The following is a 17,426-nucleotide window of genomic DNA, read 5'->3' as shown; positions in this document are numbered from 1 at the left end:
TTATTTATTTGTTTTTTTTTTTAATTTTATTTATATCGTGTTTTATTAATGTTGTTAAATGTTATGTAATTCCTTAAAAAATCTACCTTTATTTTTGTGCTTTTATATTTTTGATGTAAATCTATTTAAAATAATCGTATGCTAAAAACCATACACTATATAAACGCGTTCTAATACCGCTTTAAATTAAACTAAATCGGTTCAGATGATCTGGTAAACGAACGCAGTAAGAACAAACTGCTGCAGGAAGAGATGGAAGCCACTCTGCATGATATTCAAAATATGTGAATATCATAAGCCACATCAACGCCACTGCCACTCCCACTCGCTCTCCATTGTGGCCTCCTCCTTGACATGTATACATGCAAACATACTTACTGGTTTAGTATGATAAATCAATGAAACAGCTGCATAAAATAACCGCAACAAAAACAACTATTGTAATAAAAAACAGCAACTCGATGAAGTTTACAATAGTATGCAAGAATACATATATACATACACAACTACATACATATATAGTGCCTTTGCTGTCGTATACGGTGGCTAAAAGGGCCTCCTGAAAACGAGCCGGCGGAGTGGGCATCCTTCCATAATATTAAAGTAATTAAATAATTATAATTATTAAAAAAAAGAAAAAAGCAAGGTTTTGTTGCAAAACGAATAGTGCAGCGTTACATAAACTAGAGCCACAACAGCAATATTAAAATATTTAAAAATCGCATTTTTTTTATTTTTTTCTTTTTGTTTTTTTTTTTTGGTCGCGATATAATTCCATTAATTTCCATTTACAAAGTTTGTATGCAAAATCAATTTTTCTTGCTAATTATTGTATAATTCTACTAAGAAAGTTGTAAATTATTTAAGCTCGAGTCTAAATTATATTATTGTATTTCGTACATTCCAATTATTGTGTGAAAAAATTCCGTTTTACGTATACAAAAATGTATTTTTAACTTTTCCGCTTCAAAAGAGTGCTAAAAATTTAACGGCATAGTATAGTTGATAAAAGTAAACGAGAAATGTTAAAATCTATCCCTATAAAAATCGATGCAAAGTACTTTGTATTATTTGACCTTAACTTATTAATTGTTTTGGCAATATTTTATTTGTTTTGTTTTTTATAAAATACTTTAAATTTGCGCTTTTATATTTAATTTGTAAATTTTACTTTTGTTTTTTATTTTTTTGAAATCGCCATTATGCGCCTGTTGCTAAGGAACAATTTAAATATTTCAATTAAAACATATATACTACATACATGCAAATAATATTATAACAAATGCATTATTTGTTGTATGCGAAGACATTAATTTATAATTTTATTTTAATTTAAACTTTTATAATTCTGTGCGCTCGTCTGTATTTTTCTGTTTAATGTTTAAAGCAAGACAAACAACTACTACTTCTATGTATTAATAATTATTTACTTGATTATTTTAAAGTAAAATACATTTTGCAAAAAAGACAAAACTGAAAATGTTTATAATTTTATGTGTAATATTGCTAACATTTAAGTATTTCTCCCACTGCCCTACTTCTCCTTCCTATTATTTCCCTTGAACTTCACATCCCACGATCCACATGTAGACATCCAATTAGAAGAACAATATAAATAGAGACAAATTGTAAAAAGCAAGCCTACAAATTGTTACAAAAAAGCAACTCTTCGCTCGAGTTATTTACACGAGTTCAATCAAAATAAGAAGGCAATTATTTATATTTTTCCATGAAATACATTTACATATGATTCAGCTGCAATTTGCACAAATAAAGTATTTTTCCAAAAATAAACTGAGCATTTTAAATGAGCATCCCCCGTACGTATAACTGTTATTGTTAAAATGTGTTCTGGAGTGAATGTACTATTAATTCGACGTGTTGTGCTGTTGTGCTATTGTAGTCCCGCCCAATTTGGGAGACGTCGATTTAAAAACATTTACATGTTTACAGTTAGGTCGTCAACACTTTTGCAGGAAATGTTCGAATTATGCATGCTTTTAGGGTTAATATAATGATTTTAAATTTCTTTTTATTTTTTATTTTATTCATCTTGCCTCACCAACGCCGTTATGTTTACTTTACTGCTAATCGTTAACTTAACCACAACAAAACAAAACCCGTACAACCAAAACCAATCTACCAACCAACCCAACAACCATTCCAACGCACAAACGTATAATTAACCTACCAACGTCTTTGCGCTACGTCGTCTGCTAAACTAGATGAGATGATCATAGAAAAGGAGCACTACGCCTTGATCGGCGACAGTCTCGATTTGGCATTCGTTGATTTGATGGGTATGGAACCATTCTACACCGACCGTAATCCCAAACCGCCAACACCAAAAATACCTACACCAACGCCTGAAGAAATCGCCGCTGCCGAGGAGGCGGCTGCTGCAGCTGAAGCTGCTGCTAAAGCTGCGGCTGAAGCGGCCGAGCGTGGTGAGGCAGTTGAAAGTGTTGCTGAAGGTGCACCGGCAGCTGGTGAGGGTGCAGCTGTGGCAGCTGAAGTGGTACCTGAACCAGCTAAGGAACCCACACCACCGCCACCACCTCCACCACCATTTGAATATGCCATCGATTTGCCACCGGAGGGTGCTGAAGTGCCATACGTTAAGAACTTTGATCCCAATGCAATTCCACCACCAGCAGAGGAAGCACCAGCGGAGGGCGCCCCAGCAGCTGAAGGTGCTCCAACTGCGGAGGGTGCTGCACCTGCGGAAGGGGCCCCAGCTCCAGCGGCTGAGGGAGCACCACCATCCGAAGGAGCACCTGCACCAGCACCAGTTGCCGAAGCTGCACCACCAGCCGAAGGAGCACCGACAGCTGAAGTTGCACCTGCCCCGGCTGCTGACGGTGTCCCTGCTCCAACAGCAGAAGCTCCGGCCGCTGAAGCACCACCACCACCACCTGCGGAAGCAGCACCAGCTCCCCCAGCTGATGCCCCACCAGCATAATTGGATACTTAAACTAAAGGATCGTCAAATGAACTACGATGAAATTAAATACTGTGATTAACTGCGATTTTCCACAATAAAAAAATTAAAAAGAACAATTTTTTTTCTACAAGTGAAATAAGATCTCGGATTTGCAACCTGCTCGACGATTTGTGATATGCTGCCTGAACTGAGCTCCTGCTCTTCTGTGTCTTAACGTCTCGTCCCTCTTTTGCTTGACTAATAAAACAATTTCCATTAACAAACCAGACAAAAATCTTCCACCTTACAACTTCAAGACATTCTTCGCACTTTTTTTACACCCTCATCAATATTTAATTGGCTCTACTATAAGCTTTTCTATTTTATTTGTTAATTTCTAATTAAATTGCACATTATTATATTTTCAATCTTTTCACTGCTCGCATGTTCTTGCTACTATCTTCTCGCATTTTTGCTCATCAAATGATCATGCTATCGCAAATAAAAAAAAAAAAACAAAAAACATTCTGAACGCGCTAATACTGTTCCGAAAAAATCAAGATGATTTAATTGTTGAGAAGGAGCGTTATTGTCTCATCGGCGACAGTCTTGATTTGGCGTTCATGGATTTGATACCAGGACTTGAACCATTCTGGACACCACGTAATCCCAAACCGCCAACACCTAAACTGCCAACGCCGACACCCGAAGAAATTGCCGCGGCCGAAGCTGCCAAAGCTGAGGCAGAAGCAGCAGCGGCTGCAGAAGCGGCGGCAGCGGAAGCAGGAGCCAACGCACCCGAAGGTGAAGAGGGTGCAGTAAGAAGAGCTTCTGGTGCGCCTCCAGCTGAGGGTGCACCAGCAGAAGCCGAACCAGTTAAAGAACCAACACCACCACCGCCACCACCACCGCCGTTTGAGTACTCCATCGATTTGCCACCAGAAGGTGCTGAAGTGCCATTCGTTAAGAATTACGAGCCACCACCACCAGGCGCAGAACCATCCGAGGGTGAAGCTGCTCCTCCAACTGAGGGTGCTGCACCAGCGGAAGGTGCTCCACCAGCACCAGAAGGTGGTGCACCTTCTGCGGAAAGTGCACCAGCTGCACCTGCAGAAGGTGCACCGCCAGCAGCAGCTGCACCACCACCAGCCGAAGGTGCACCAGCAGATGCTGCCGCTCCTGCACCAACTGCCGAAGCGGCTGCGGCACCACCTGCTGAGGGTGCACAACCCACGGAAGCTGCACCTGCTGCAGAGACAGCTCCCGCTGTAGAGGCAGCACCTGCTGCAGAAGTAGCACCCGCTTCAGAGGCGGCTCCCGCTGCAGAAGCTGCGCCAGCCCCAGAAGCAGCTCCAGCGCCGCCAGCAGATGCTGCGCCACCCGCAGAGGCTGCGCCAGAACCTGCGCCCACCGCTTAATTTTTAATCATAAAAAAACTAAAAAACCCAAATTAACCCATAAGCACCTGGTGTGCAGGGCGCGAACCTCTTCTTTGGGCGTGACGATGTCATAGGCGTTAAACACAGCCGCTACAAAAAGCTGCCAGTTTTAGTTGTTTGCATGAAAGCGTTTAGTTTAGAGGATCCATAATTATTTACACACATACAATTCTTTGAATACCTACCTATTTAAATTAAAACTATGCATTTGTTATGTTTTTTTCCTAATTTATTAATAATAAAAAATTAAAAAAAAACGAAACTCTTTTGAGCCAATGTTAGGTATTGCATTGCTATGAACGGAGTGTTTTTGTCTTTGCTTCTTTCATATTTAATGCTAACAACGATTTGCCAAGCTTGATTCAATTATATTTTTGTTTCGAGAAAACGCTATTTACATAACATAAGAGCAATCACCGCAAAATGACGCGGCAGCCGCACTAACAACTCAACATGCCGCTAAGCCAATATGCAAATGAAGCTGCTTTTGAACATTGCGCCGTCTAATGAAGCACGAAAGGTAAACTTTATTTCAATTTTTAGTTGATTGTGCATTTTTATTTGTTTATTGTTTTTATATATATACGTTTTTTTGAACTGGGAAAAAAATTGTTTATTTATTATTTTTTAAATAAATTGATTTTATTTATATGAAGAATGTTGTTTATTTACAAATAATTATTTAAAATAAACTTTTAAAAGAATTTTTAAATATTTTGATAACAACTGTTAAGTTACATTGCGAATATTTACATTCATAATATTTGTGGTGTTGCCGGACTATTTCTTAATGGTTAAATATGATAGAGAGTTTTTGCAAACAAGTCGCGTTTACTATTAAAAATCTTCTCAACATTCATATTTAATGCGCGAAATATATTAATTATTTTTTATCACATTCAAATTTCACTTACTAATTTTTATGGCACTCAAACATAATTTTTGGAGTTGTTTGAAATTAATATGAAAATTATATTTCGAATTAAGTCAGAAACTGAATTAAAAATGCTTCTGTATTAAAAATATTTCAATTTTCGAACTTAACCACAATTTCGCATGCGAAGTGTTCTTCAAAAAATGAAATAGGCCTTTTTATAGCCTTTAAACATAATATTTTGTATCGAAAATTGTACATAGTCTGCAAAACAAAAAAAATGTTAGATAATCTTTTCAATATAATTAAAATATGAATATTAATTTATATTTTGTTTCTGTATGTATATGTCTTATTTAAGTTACTTTATTGTTTAAAACGTATACGTCATTTAATTATATCCTTAATTTTATGTATTATTAGATTACATATTTATGTTTTTTTTTTTGTATGTGTTCGATCTCTTAAATATCATTTACATTTTATTTTAATTATTTTACACATTTCTTTTAATCTAATCAACCTTATTAGACGACCTTGTCTTGGAGAAGGAACGCTACAAGGATATTGGAGACGATCTCGATACCGCCTTCGTCGAGCTCATCCTCAAGGAACAATAAACGCCTTACAACAGTTATTGCCACGACAAAACCCCAAACAACAACTACAAACAGCAGTAGTCCTAAACGAAAAGCAATTCAATTTTCTTTATGTGTTTATAGAATATATATTTAGTTTGGTCAATGCAGCGGCGACGACTTGTGTATCAATATTCGTCTCTCGCTTACCACAAAGCGTTGATTTGTATTTCATATTTTAGACACTTTTAAACTGTAGTTGTTGCCCTTGGGTAGTTGTAAAGCTCAATGAGATGATGTTAACCAAGAAAGCAAAAATATTAAATTGTGTATTTGTATTGATTTAGTTTTATTATTTGCATATTTTTCATTTCACTATACCACTAGAAACTCGTATAAACATTTATGTAAAACCTATGCACGCTCTTGTAAAAAAAGTTAAAAATAAACAAGCAATAAATATTGATTTCTCGAGCATATAAATGTTGAAAAAAAGTATTTTATTTTCATATTAATAAATTATAATTCAACTGCAATATTTTGTGGTAAACAATGATAGCAGATACGACAAAAATCCGTTATTATTTCGTTAATTTTATTTTCATCACTGACAAATATTCTTTATCTCTTACATGCCTTGCCCCTGGAAAAAAAAACACAGCCGAAGTCAGCAAAGGCCTGGAAAAGTACAAAACCATTGCACAAGAGTTGGAATATGCCGAACTGAACAACTACTAAACATTTGCGCTATTACAATAGCTGTTTTTCAGCATAAAAAATATAAATACAAATTGAGTATAAGCGAAATCAACAGAAATTCATACACTCATTCAAATAATATATTATACATACTACAGTACCAGTGAACTGGAAAATGTAACGCCGATCAATAAAACAATTCTCAAGCAAAAGAAAAGAAACTGTAAAACTGCAACAAGGATGACATTCCAACTATGTATAAACACATTCCATATTACGGAAGAAATACAAAAACCAAAACAAAAAAAAAACAATATTAAATACAAATTAATTTAACATATAAACTGCCTTCTTGCTAATTAAGTAGTGAAACCATGCTTTGGTATCAAACGATTTTTTATAATAAAGCAATTTATGCAAATTTATTTTAAGCAATGTGTAAAATGAAGCCTTCATATTAAAAAAAAGAAAATGTCAAATTTTTCCCAAATATTTTTCGCTACTAACATTGTTGCTTGTGTATGTGTGCCGGAGCCTTTCAATAAGTCGAAAGAAGAATTCCCTTTTGCATAATCTTCAATTCAAAATCCAAATAACCTTCAATAATTACACACACAAACGTATATATATTTTTTATTATACTTTTAAGCTTTACTACATATTAAATTACATACATATAAACCAGGGCTCTTAAAATTATTCGAACACCATGAACACCGATTATTCGAATATCCGATTTGTAACCTTTCGTAGGAATATTATTATTTGAAAAATACCATATCCGGTTATTCCGCTTAGTCGAATACTAAGAGCTCTAATACAAACCAACAAAAATGTGTAATCTTGTTCTACTAGGAGGCATTTGCCTGGAGATTTTAATTCGAGTGTAATTTTTCTATAATAAAATCAAACACAATATTTTGCATAATAGTTCAAAAACGGCGATGTCAAGTACACACATTTAAGCAAAAATACATTTAAATAAAATAAATAGCACATATACATATGTACATGAGTATGGATGTATGTAAGTGGTGCGCTTTTCTAAATTGCATAAATAAAGCGAAAACTATAGAAATGATTGTGTACTAGTGTGAAAAACAAAAATACGAAGTGTGGAAATGATGTTTTAATAAGGCATAATATATTTGAAAATATACATGTATTTATAAAAAAAATGTTTGATTAACAATAATAAAATAAAACAGTCGAATAGTTTTCGCAAGGCATTTGATGAATTCATGTGTTTTCTTTATTGAAAAGTATCAACAAAGCGACTAAAATCTAGACCGGGACTAATGGAAAGTGGTTATACATACATACATACATATGTACAGGCAGCTCCTGCTGGTTTTGCGCAATCCGAACCCGGGTATCGGGTCAAGGAATATCAACTCGGCATCAGTCCTCAAATTTATTTGGTGAATGTTTTGTGCCGTTATAACTACAATTTTTAAGCTGTTTTAACCTGGTCCGGATTATAAAACCAAACAGTTACGAAACATCTGGATTCGCGGAAATGATACTTTTTGTAAAGCAAATTTTCCTTTTACCTTCAAAACAACACCTACCTGGTAAGAGAATGGAAACAACTGTGGTTGGCAACACAACTTTTGCCCACAGTACACCCTCGCCTAACGAGGAGAATATCGCGTCCGCATATTGAAAAATACACTACAAAAGTATTAGGCGATAAAATTCCATTGAAAAAGCCATCAAAACGAAAAAAAAAATCGTTTCGTTTCTATAAAATGCATTAGAATTGAATCCATACGGTTTGTTCTTAGTGTTAAAAGACAGTCTTTCGGACAAAGAGTTTGTGAGATTTACATAGCATTTTGATAAAAAAAGTCGATAAAACGGAATTTCATGCAATAACAAATCACTATTTTTTTTTATTAAATAATGCTACTGATTCCCAGAATGAAATGTCGGAGATCCTATAAAATGTGTATATAAATGATCTGTAAGTCGAACATAGTCGATTTAGCCTTATCCGTGTGTTTCAATCTATCAATTTTTATACTCTTGCAACATGTTCTTCTTCTTTAGTGGCGTAGACACCGCTTACGCGATTATAGCCGAGTTAACAACAGCGCGCCAGTCGTTTCATCTTTTCGCCACGTGGCGCCAATTGGAAAAGCCAGCCCTGAAAGTATTCGACTCAACACCAGCCGGGGGAAGCAGAGGAAAAGGAAGACCTCCACTCCTTGCAACCTGTTCTATAGAGTATTATAGTTTTGTTCACCTAACGGTTGCACGTATTACCCACAAATAAAACTGATCGAGATAGACATAAGGTTATATATATATAAATGATCATGATGCCGAAAAAAGTTGAAATCCGGGTGACAGTCTGTCTGCCATCCGTCCGTGTATCTTGATGGAACGATGTGCGCAGGTTCCTTAGTAAAAAAAAAATGACGAGTTCGTAGATGGGCGTAATCGGACCAATACCACGCCCACAAATCGCCATTAACCGAAAAAAGTGCCATAACTAAGCACTTAATTAATGTATAAGACTGCAATTTAGCTCGGGGGAGCGCAGTAGCAAGGGGCAACAGTGGATAAAAAACTGTGACCCCGCCCTCTAATATGTTTAATGTGCATACTTATCTCCTAAACCACTGAAGCTACAACAACCAAATTTGCTAAGCTTGAATATTATAAAAGCTCCTACCGACAGTGTGAAAATTGGAGAAATCGGAAGATAATCTCGCTCACTCCCCATATAACTGTAGCGTTCGAAACTGCTAAAAGCGCAATAAATCAATAAATAATTACGCCAGAGACATTAAATTGTACCTCCGAGATGGCACGAGATGACATGAGACGGGCGTGGCACCGCCCACTTTATGGAGAAATCCCATATCTCAGTACCCAACTTAAATTTAGTACGAAGCATTCTTTTTACATTCTTATGTCACAGTGTAAAAATGAGCGAAATCTGGCTACACCCACGCCTACTTATCATGCAACACAGAGTTAAATTCCACTTGATTTCTTCACTTTCCATTACATAAATCAAGATGTAATTAATATAACGGAATAAAATTTTGCAGTAATAATTCCCTTAAAGTATGCCACCTTATGACCAAATATTATTTAAATCCAACCAAAACTGTTCAAGACCCTAGGTACCGAATATATATGATATATATGATATATCTCCTATATAACCATTACCAAGATTTTCGAACATCCGGCGGATTTTCTGTAATGACTACGTATAATGATTTTGGTTTTTTTTAACAAATCTTATGCCGAATATATAGGTCAGTGTATAAGTTATATATAGTGTGTATATACATATAAAAAATTGCTTAGATTCCGAACTATTGGTTGATGTTTACATCGTAAGGTATTTTTCTCGCTCCCTTTTAGTGTTCCAAAACAATTATTTTTTCAAAAATGGGGTAATATTTTCGTTAGCCTTACTTTGACCCTGTATATACGATAGATGCTTCAATTTTCAATTTCTGATTTTTGGAAAATCAAATGTTTATCTCAATTTGTTTACATAAAGTATATCGTATATTGCTCTTGTCGAATAACGTTCTGGTCAGTGTTACTCGCCAGAAGGCAAATAGTTACAAATACTATATATACAAGTGGGCGTGTGCGTGGGTGTTAGGGTCATAAAAACGATTTGTATTTATCAAATAATGTTTAAGTTAGATACATATATATATTTTTGTACTCCTGCACGTCTTGCCGGGTAACCCACACACAACTGTTGATTTTGATTGGGTGTAGTGAGAGCACTTACTCCTTCGCTAGCGTCTACTTTCGTAACAAGTAAATAGCTATCGGAAGTGATGTTAGTTCTTCGTGTTGAACATTTTTTATAGGAAATTTTTCAGAGAGTTATTTAAAAAACGAAATTTATGAAAACAAAATCGCTAACAACTGTCCAATTAGAACACTATTTTGGATTTTTCAGATATTCTGATGGTCTTATGAAATCATCTTTATCATTTTCTCTCAGGGTCATTTACTATTTCATAGTTATTTAATAGTTATTTTATTTAGTTCCTCTGCACTTTTTATTCACACATTAAAATTTTCATATCGAAATGAGCGCTAGTAAGACTTTTAAAGTTACTGGTTGACTTTTTTGCCATAAAGTTCTTCTTTAACTAGTGGCCTGACTACTACTCGGAACATCGTGAATACTATCTGTGGTTGAAAAGAAGTTTAATAATAATTACATTCCTTTTTAACATGGATCATTTTCTAAATCGAACTGATACTTAGGCGTCAATGTATTTCTTAACTTAATCTTTTCTTAGCTCGAAACACTCGACTCAGCTAAGCTCCAACTTACCTTTTTCCAGAGATCTACAAATTAATTGGTCTTTTCTTATTTTAACACAATTCATGAGCATTTTAAAAATATTTGTTTCTTCCAAATAAGTTTACTGATATCAACCGCATGTTCTCTAAAGAATACCCGTAATCAGCGTAGTAGTTACAATGTGGCCACCTTGCAGTAGTATGTGCTCGAATTTGGTTATACTAGTTGCCGAATTTCCTAGTAGTTTCCCATTATTAACAATTTGCTTTCGTTTAATAGCAAAGCCTATCGAATTTCTGCCCATTTTCGTTTTCTATGACATTAAAATTAGCAGAGAATTTGTACTAAATTAATTACTTCAGAAAATAAATTAAAATAAGGAAATCAAAAGACTCAAAATGCAATTCTTGCAAGAGCTTACAAAGGTCCACAAGCAAAAGGTAGCTTCAAATTAAAAATACATTTCATAAATGCAAAAATATTTTTAAATAGCACTATTTGAAAATTAAAAATATTTTTTTACTAATGGCTGAGTATATGACAATGTATGGATACGAACAGCAAAATACTATGTAAAATATTTAAGTCTGCCAACAGCGACCACTTTTTGTTTCAAAATTAAACAAAATAAATGCGTAAATATAAATATATATGTACATAGGTATACTTTCAAGTATATAAGTATACATACATTTCAAATGGCAGCGAAATGGCGAAAGCTTTGATCGCCGGCCAACAAATACGAAATATTGGTGAATGTTGCGGGTAATTCAGCTATTTTTATAAACGAAATGGCAAAACATGCGAGGCAACCGAAGGAAATATACAATAATATAATTTGAGTGAGGAAAATGCGAGGTGGTGAGTAAAATTAATATAAAAATACGAAAGAAAGCAATATGTTGAGGTAAATAAAAAAGTGTTTTGTACATTCTCATATTTTTGCATTTAGCTATTTTCCAAATAAGCAATAAAATGGACCAAATGCAAGCAATATTTTACAGCTGACACTAGAAATTTTAGCTCATTAAATAGTCAAAATGCAATTCCAATGCAGCGTTTATTAAAATCGACGTTTATACGACTTACGAAAGATAAGACTTACAATTTTCAATAACTCAATCTATAACTTCATTTTGCGAACTACAAATTATAATTTACCCTCCTTCGATAGTTTATAACACTGATAATTATAGGGCCTCGAAATTTCTTCATTTTGATAGCATTTAGCCCGGTTAGGTGGTCCTGGTAGACATATAATTTTTGACATGAAAATTCTTAGGTGTTTCTTATGCAGTTTGATAGCCTGAAGTTAAATATGAAAACAGAATTTTTCTATCACCCACAGATATTCTGTAACCTGCGGCTTTAGATTTTACAATACATAAAATTTCATTATACGAGTATTGCATCATTTCATATTTTCATACGATTAGGGATTTATCCGGTTTAGACCCGTTCTGCCTGCTTATTTGAAGTAGACAGCGCATTTTACGATCATTTTATTTTACAGATTTTATTAGTAGACTAACGGTGTCCGAATCGGTTACGGTTGTTTAGATAGCAAAACGTTGAGTTCACATTCTTTTACGTTTTTGAAATTACTGTGTTTAAGATTTTTAGGTACAATGCCTAGGCAGTGCGTAAATAGTGCCAACAGCTTTTGTATGTGTGCGGAGAACTAACTTTTAAATCGCAAAAAAGTAATTTTACTCCGCTTGTGCTAAAAGCTTTCGAACTGTATATGGGTGTTAAAGTTGGGGAGCAAGTCAATCAGCGTGGGATCCCCTCATATCTGTTGTAAAACTTGTGTAACATTGTTAACAGCTTGGTTATCAGGTTCAAATCGTAAAATGCCCTTTGCAATGCCAATGGTTTGGAGAGAACCTAAAGACCAAGTTATAAACTGCCATTTTTGCTTCACGAATATTAAAGGTATTGGACCGAGGTCTAAACATACGGTTAAGTACTGTAATTTACCATCAACTTTAAGACCTGTCAAACACAGTGCACAACTTCCTATACCAAAAGCACTTGAATCTTGGAGTCTCGATGAAGAACTAGAATCGTCTAGCTCTTCAAGTGATGTTACAGAAACCGCAAAGGAAATGCCAACCGATCCTTTATTTGATTTACCAGGATGTTCAACAATGCCGCATCTAATTTCACAGAGTGAACTTAATGACTTAGGTCGTGATCTAGGCCTTTCAAAATCGCAGTCCGAACTTTTAGCATCCAGACTAAGAGGTTGGAACCTTCTCCAAAGTGATGTAAATATTATTTTTTACAGAAAAAGGCAGAAAGACCCCACAAATTGCTTTCTTCAAGAAGGGGATCTAGTATACTGTTCAGAAATTAACCTTTTGTTTGACGTACTAGGGCAGAAACATGATCCACGTGATTGGCGCCTATTCATAGATCCCTCTAAACTTAGTTTAAAGGCGGTATTGCTTTATAAGGTAGCAAATATTCATCTGTGCACATGCGGTTCATATGAAGGAATCATATGAGAAGGCACTCACTCCGGGACAAAAAAACGTTACCAGTGAGCATCTATTTGATCCCAAAAAGGTATTATTACCAATCAATGAAGCAAAAATTAAGGAGGGCATATTTGTGGGTCCGCAAACAAGAGAACTAATGAAAGATAAAACATTTGAGGAAATGCTTAATGAAACTGAAATACGAAGCTGGAGTGCTTTTAAAAGCGTTTTTAAAAATTTTCTTGGAAATGTGAAAGCTGACAATTACAAATATCTTGTGACTGAACTACTTCTTCTTCTTCTTAATTGGCGTAGACACCGCTTACGCGATTATAGCCGAGTTAACAACAGCGCGCCAGTCGTTTCTTCTTTTTCGCTGCGTGGCGCCAATTGATATTCCAAGCGAAGCCAGGTCCTTCTCCACTTGGTCCTTCCAACGGAGTGGAGGTCTTCCTCTTCCTCTGCTTCCCCCGGCGGGTACTGCGTCGAATACTTTCAGAGCTGGAGTGTTTTCATCCATACGGAGGACATGACGTAAACAGCGTAGCCGCTGTCTTTCAATTCGCTGAACTATGTCAATGTCGTCGTATATCTCATACAGCTCATCGTTCCATCGAATGCGATATTCGCCGTGGCCAACGCGCAAAGGACCATAAGTCTTTCGCAGAACTTTTCTCTCGAAAACTCGTAACGTCGACTCATCAGTAGTTGTCATCGTCCAAGCCTATGCACCATATAGCAGGACGGGAATTATGAGTGACTTATAGAGTTTGGTTTTTGTTCATCGAGAGAGGACTTTGCTTCTCAATTGCCTACTCAGTCCGAAGTAGCACCTGTTGGCAAGAGTTATCCTGCGTTGGATTTCCAGGCTGACATTGTTGGTGGTGTTTACACTGGTTCAAAGATAGACGAAACTATCTACAATTTCAAAGTTATGACTGTCAACAGTGACGTGAGAGTCAAGTCTCGAGTGCGACGACTGTTTGTTTGATGACAGGAGATATTTCGTTTTGCCCTCGTTCACTACCAGACCTATTTTCTGTGCTTCCTTGTTCAGCCTAGAGAAAGCAGAACTAACGGCGCGGGTGTTGAGGCCGATGATATCAATATCGTCGGCATACGCCAGCAGCTGTACACTCTTATAGAAGATGGTACCTTCTCTGTTTAGTTCTGCAGCTCGAACTATTTTCTCCAGGAGCAGGTTGAAGAAGTCGCACGATAGGGAGTCGCCTTGTCTGAAACCTCGTTTGGTATCGGACGGCTCGGAGAGGTCCTTCCCGATCCTGACGGAGCTTTTCGTGCTGTTCAACGTCAGTTTACACAGCCGTATTAGTTTTGCGGGGATACCAAATTCAGACATCGCGGCATAAAGGCAGCTCCTTTTCGTGCTGTCGAAAGCAGCTTTGAAATCGACGAAAAGGTGGTGTGTGTCGATTCTCCTTTCACGGGTCTTTTCCAAGATTTGGCGCATGGTGAATATCTGGTCGGTTGTTGATTTTCCAGGTCTGAAGCCACACCGATAAGGTCCAATCAGTTTGTTGACGGTGGGCTTTAATCTTTCAACAATACGCTCGATAGAAACTTATACGCGATGTTTAGGAGACTTATCCCACGATAGTTGGCGCAGATTGTGGGGTCTCCTTTTTTATGGATTGGGCATAGCACACTTAAATTCCAATCGTTGGGCATGCTCTCGTCCGACCATATTTTACAAAGAAGCTGATGCATGCTCCCTATTAGTTCTTAGACGCCGTGTTTGAATAGCTCGGCCGGTAGTCCGTCGGCCCCTGCCGCTTTGTTGTTCTTGAGGCGGGCAATTGCTATTCGAACTTCTTCATGGTCGGGTAATGGAACATCTGCTCCATCGTCATCGATTGGGGAATCGGGTTCTCCTTCTCCTGGTGTTGTGCGTTCACTGCCATTCAGCAGGCTGGAGAAGTGTTCCCTCCATAATTTAACTATGCTCTGGGCATCAGTAACTAGATCACCTTTGGGGGTTCTACAAGAGTATGCTCCGGTCTTGAAACCTTCTGTAAGCCGCAGCATTTTTTCGTAGAATTTTCAAGCATTACCTCTGTCGGCCAGCTTATCAAGCTCTTCGTACTCACGCATTTCGGCCTCTTTCTTCTTCTGTCTGCAAATGCGTCTCGCTTCCCTCTTCAACTCTCGGTATCTATCCCATCCCGCACGTGTAGTGGTCGATCGTAACGTTGCGAGGTAGGCAGCCTGTTTTCTCTCCGCTGCGACACGGCACTCCTCGTCGTACCAGCTGTTCTTTTGCTCTTTCCGAAAACCAATGGTTTCGGTTGCAGCTGTACGTAAGGAATTTGAAATGCCGTCCCACAGTTCCCTTATACCGAGTTGTTGACTAGTGCTCTCAGAGAGCAGGAGTGCAAGCCGAGTAGAAAATCGTTCGGCTGTCTGTTGTGATTGCAGCTTCTCGACGTCGAACCTTCCTTGTGTTTGTTGGCGTGCGTTTTTTGCTGCACAGAGGCGAGTGCGAATCTTAGCTGCAACAAGATAGTGGTCCGAGTCGATGTTAGGACCCCGGAGCGCACGCACATCTAAAACACTGGAGACGTGTCTTCCATCCATCACAACATGATCGATCTGGTTGGTGGGTTTTCGATCCGGAGACAGCCAGGTAGCTTGATGAATTTTCTTATGCTGGAATCTAGTACTACAGATAACCATATTTCGGGCCCCGGCGAAGTCAATCAGCCTCAACCCATTTGGGGATGTTTCGTCGTGGAGGCTGAATTTACCGACCGTAGTGCCAAATATACCTTCTTTGCCCACCCTGGCGTTAAAGTCGCCAAGCACGATTTTGACATCGTGGCGGGGGCAGCTCTCATAAGCGCGCTCCAAGCGCTCATAGAAGGCATCTTTGGTCACATCGTCCTTCTCTTCCGTCGGGGCGTGGGCGCAAACCAGCGATATGTTGAAGAACCTCGCTTTGATGCGGATTGTGGTTAGACGTTCATTCACCGGAGTGGATGATAGTACTCGGCAACGGAGTCTCTCTCCCACCACGAATCCAACACCAAACTTGCGCTCCTTTATATGGCCACTGTAGTAAATGTCACAAGGACCTACTCGTCTCTGTCCTTGTCCCGTCCATCGCATTTGCCTTTATCTTTGCGAGGACATCAACCAGCTGGGCAGCGGCACCTTCCCAATTAAGGGTCCGGACATTCCAGGTGCATGCCCTCAAATCGTAGTCCTTATTCCGTTTGCCATGGTCGTCATCAAAAGGGGGGTCTCTCATCCGAGGCTGTTTAAACTTTTTCATTGGTATTGTTTTTTACGTGGCGGGTCCCAAGCCCAGCGCACAACCCTATGTAGGGAATGTTTCGCCTTCTCACATTAGCTCGCCTTCGAACGGATGTTCTTAGGCTACCCAGAGGATACTTGGTCAAAGACCGGAAGTAGTGAGCTGCTTGAGCCATGTGTAAAAGACTGAACTACTTACTGTCCATAAAAAAATGGGTTGCAATATGTCAATTAAAATTCAGTTTCTGGACTCCCATCTGGATTTTTTCCCCGAAAATTTAGGGGCGTAAGTGACGAACATGCAGAACGGCTCCACCAAGATTTCTGCTATGGAGAAACGGTACCAAAGTAAGTGGAGTGCCAGTTTGCTTGCCTATTACTTCTGGACATTGTTAAAGGATACTCTAAAAACAAAATATCGCCGAAAAACATCGACAGTAACATTTTAAAGTACTCTTTGGTTAATAAAATAATGTAACAATAATATATCTGTCGCTGTTTTTTTTAACAAAAATCCTCATAGCAAAAAAACTATAGGTGATAGAAGAAATCTGTAGCTATTTTCTGCATTTGTGGCAATTTTTACATAATAAACACTTTGTTCTGTTCATGTCATAAAAACAAGTGGATTTTTGTTTACCAGGGTAATTGATTGATGGGTGATTCTTGCTTGACTCTAAAGTTATGCCGTATCTCAAAAATTATAACACCAAAACCGGCAAAGGAGTATGTTTAAATCTGCAGCATATATGTATGTAAGTGTATGTCGTCACCTGAAATGCAAAATAACGTATCATCAAAAAATTCAAAATTGAGTTTTTTACTGATTACGATTCACCACATCATATTACATATGTGTC

The 17,426-nt window shown here is 37.5% G+C and overlaps 1 protein-coding gene across 25 annotated transcripts in view; it reads left to right on the top strand.

Annotated features, from left to right (window-relative positions):
- LOC126767913 (tropomyosin-2) overlaps positions 1–7,751 on the top strand; it is a 44,978-nt gene extending 37,227 nt beyond the window's left edge. For 13 of the 25 annotated variants that reach the window (XM_050485680.1, XM_050485681.1, XM_050485670.1 and 10 more), the window contains one exon: positions 2,226–3,060. In XM_050485680.1, the coding sequence (XP_050341637.1) occupies positions 2,226–2,962 (737 nt within the window). In that variant the 3' untranslated portion in view covers positions 2,963–3,060. Of the gene's footprint in view, positions 1–205; positions 1,795–2,225; positions 3,061–5,767; positions 6,153–6,475 lie in introns of those variants that run through there. The other 12 variants (XM_050485691.1, XM_050485676.1, XM_050485675.1 and 9 more) reach the window with 3 other exon arrangements.
- The last annotated feature ends 9,675 nt before the right edge of the window (positions 7,752–17,426 follow it).

Source organism: Bactrocera neohumeralis, chromosome 2, assembly GCF_024586455.1.
Source record: "Bactrocera neohumeralis isolate Rockhampton chromosome 2, APGP_CSIRO_Bneo_wtdbg2-racon-allhic-juicebox.fasta_v2, whole genome shotgun sequence".
Classification (NCBI taxonomy): Eukaryota; Metazoa; Arthropoda; class Insecta; order Diptera; family Tephritidae; genus Bactrocera; species Bactrocera neohumeralis.
This window is presented reverse-complemented; position numbering and strand designations above follow the sequence as displayed.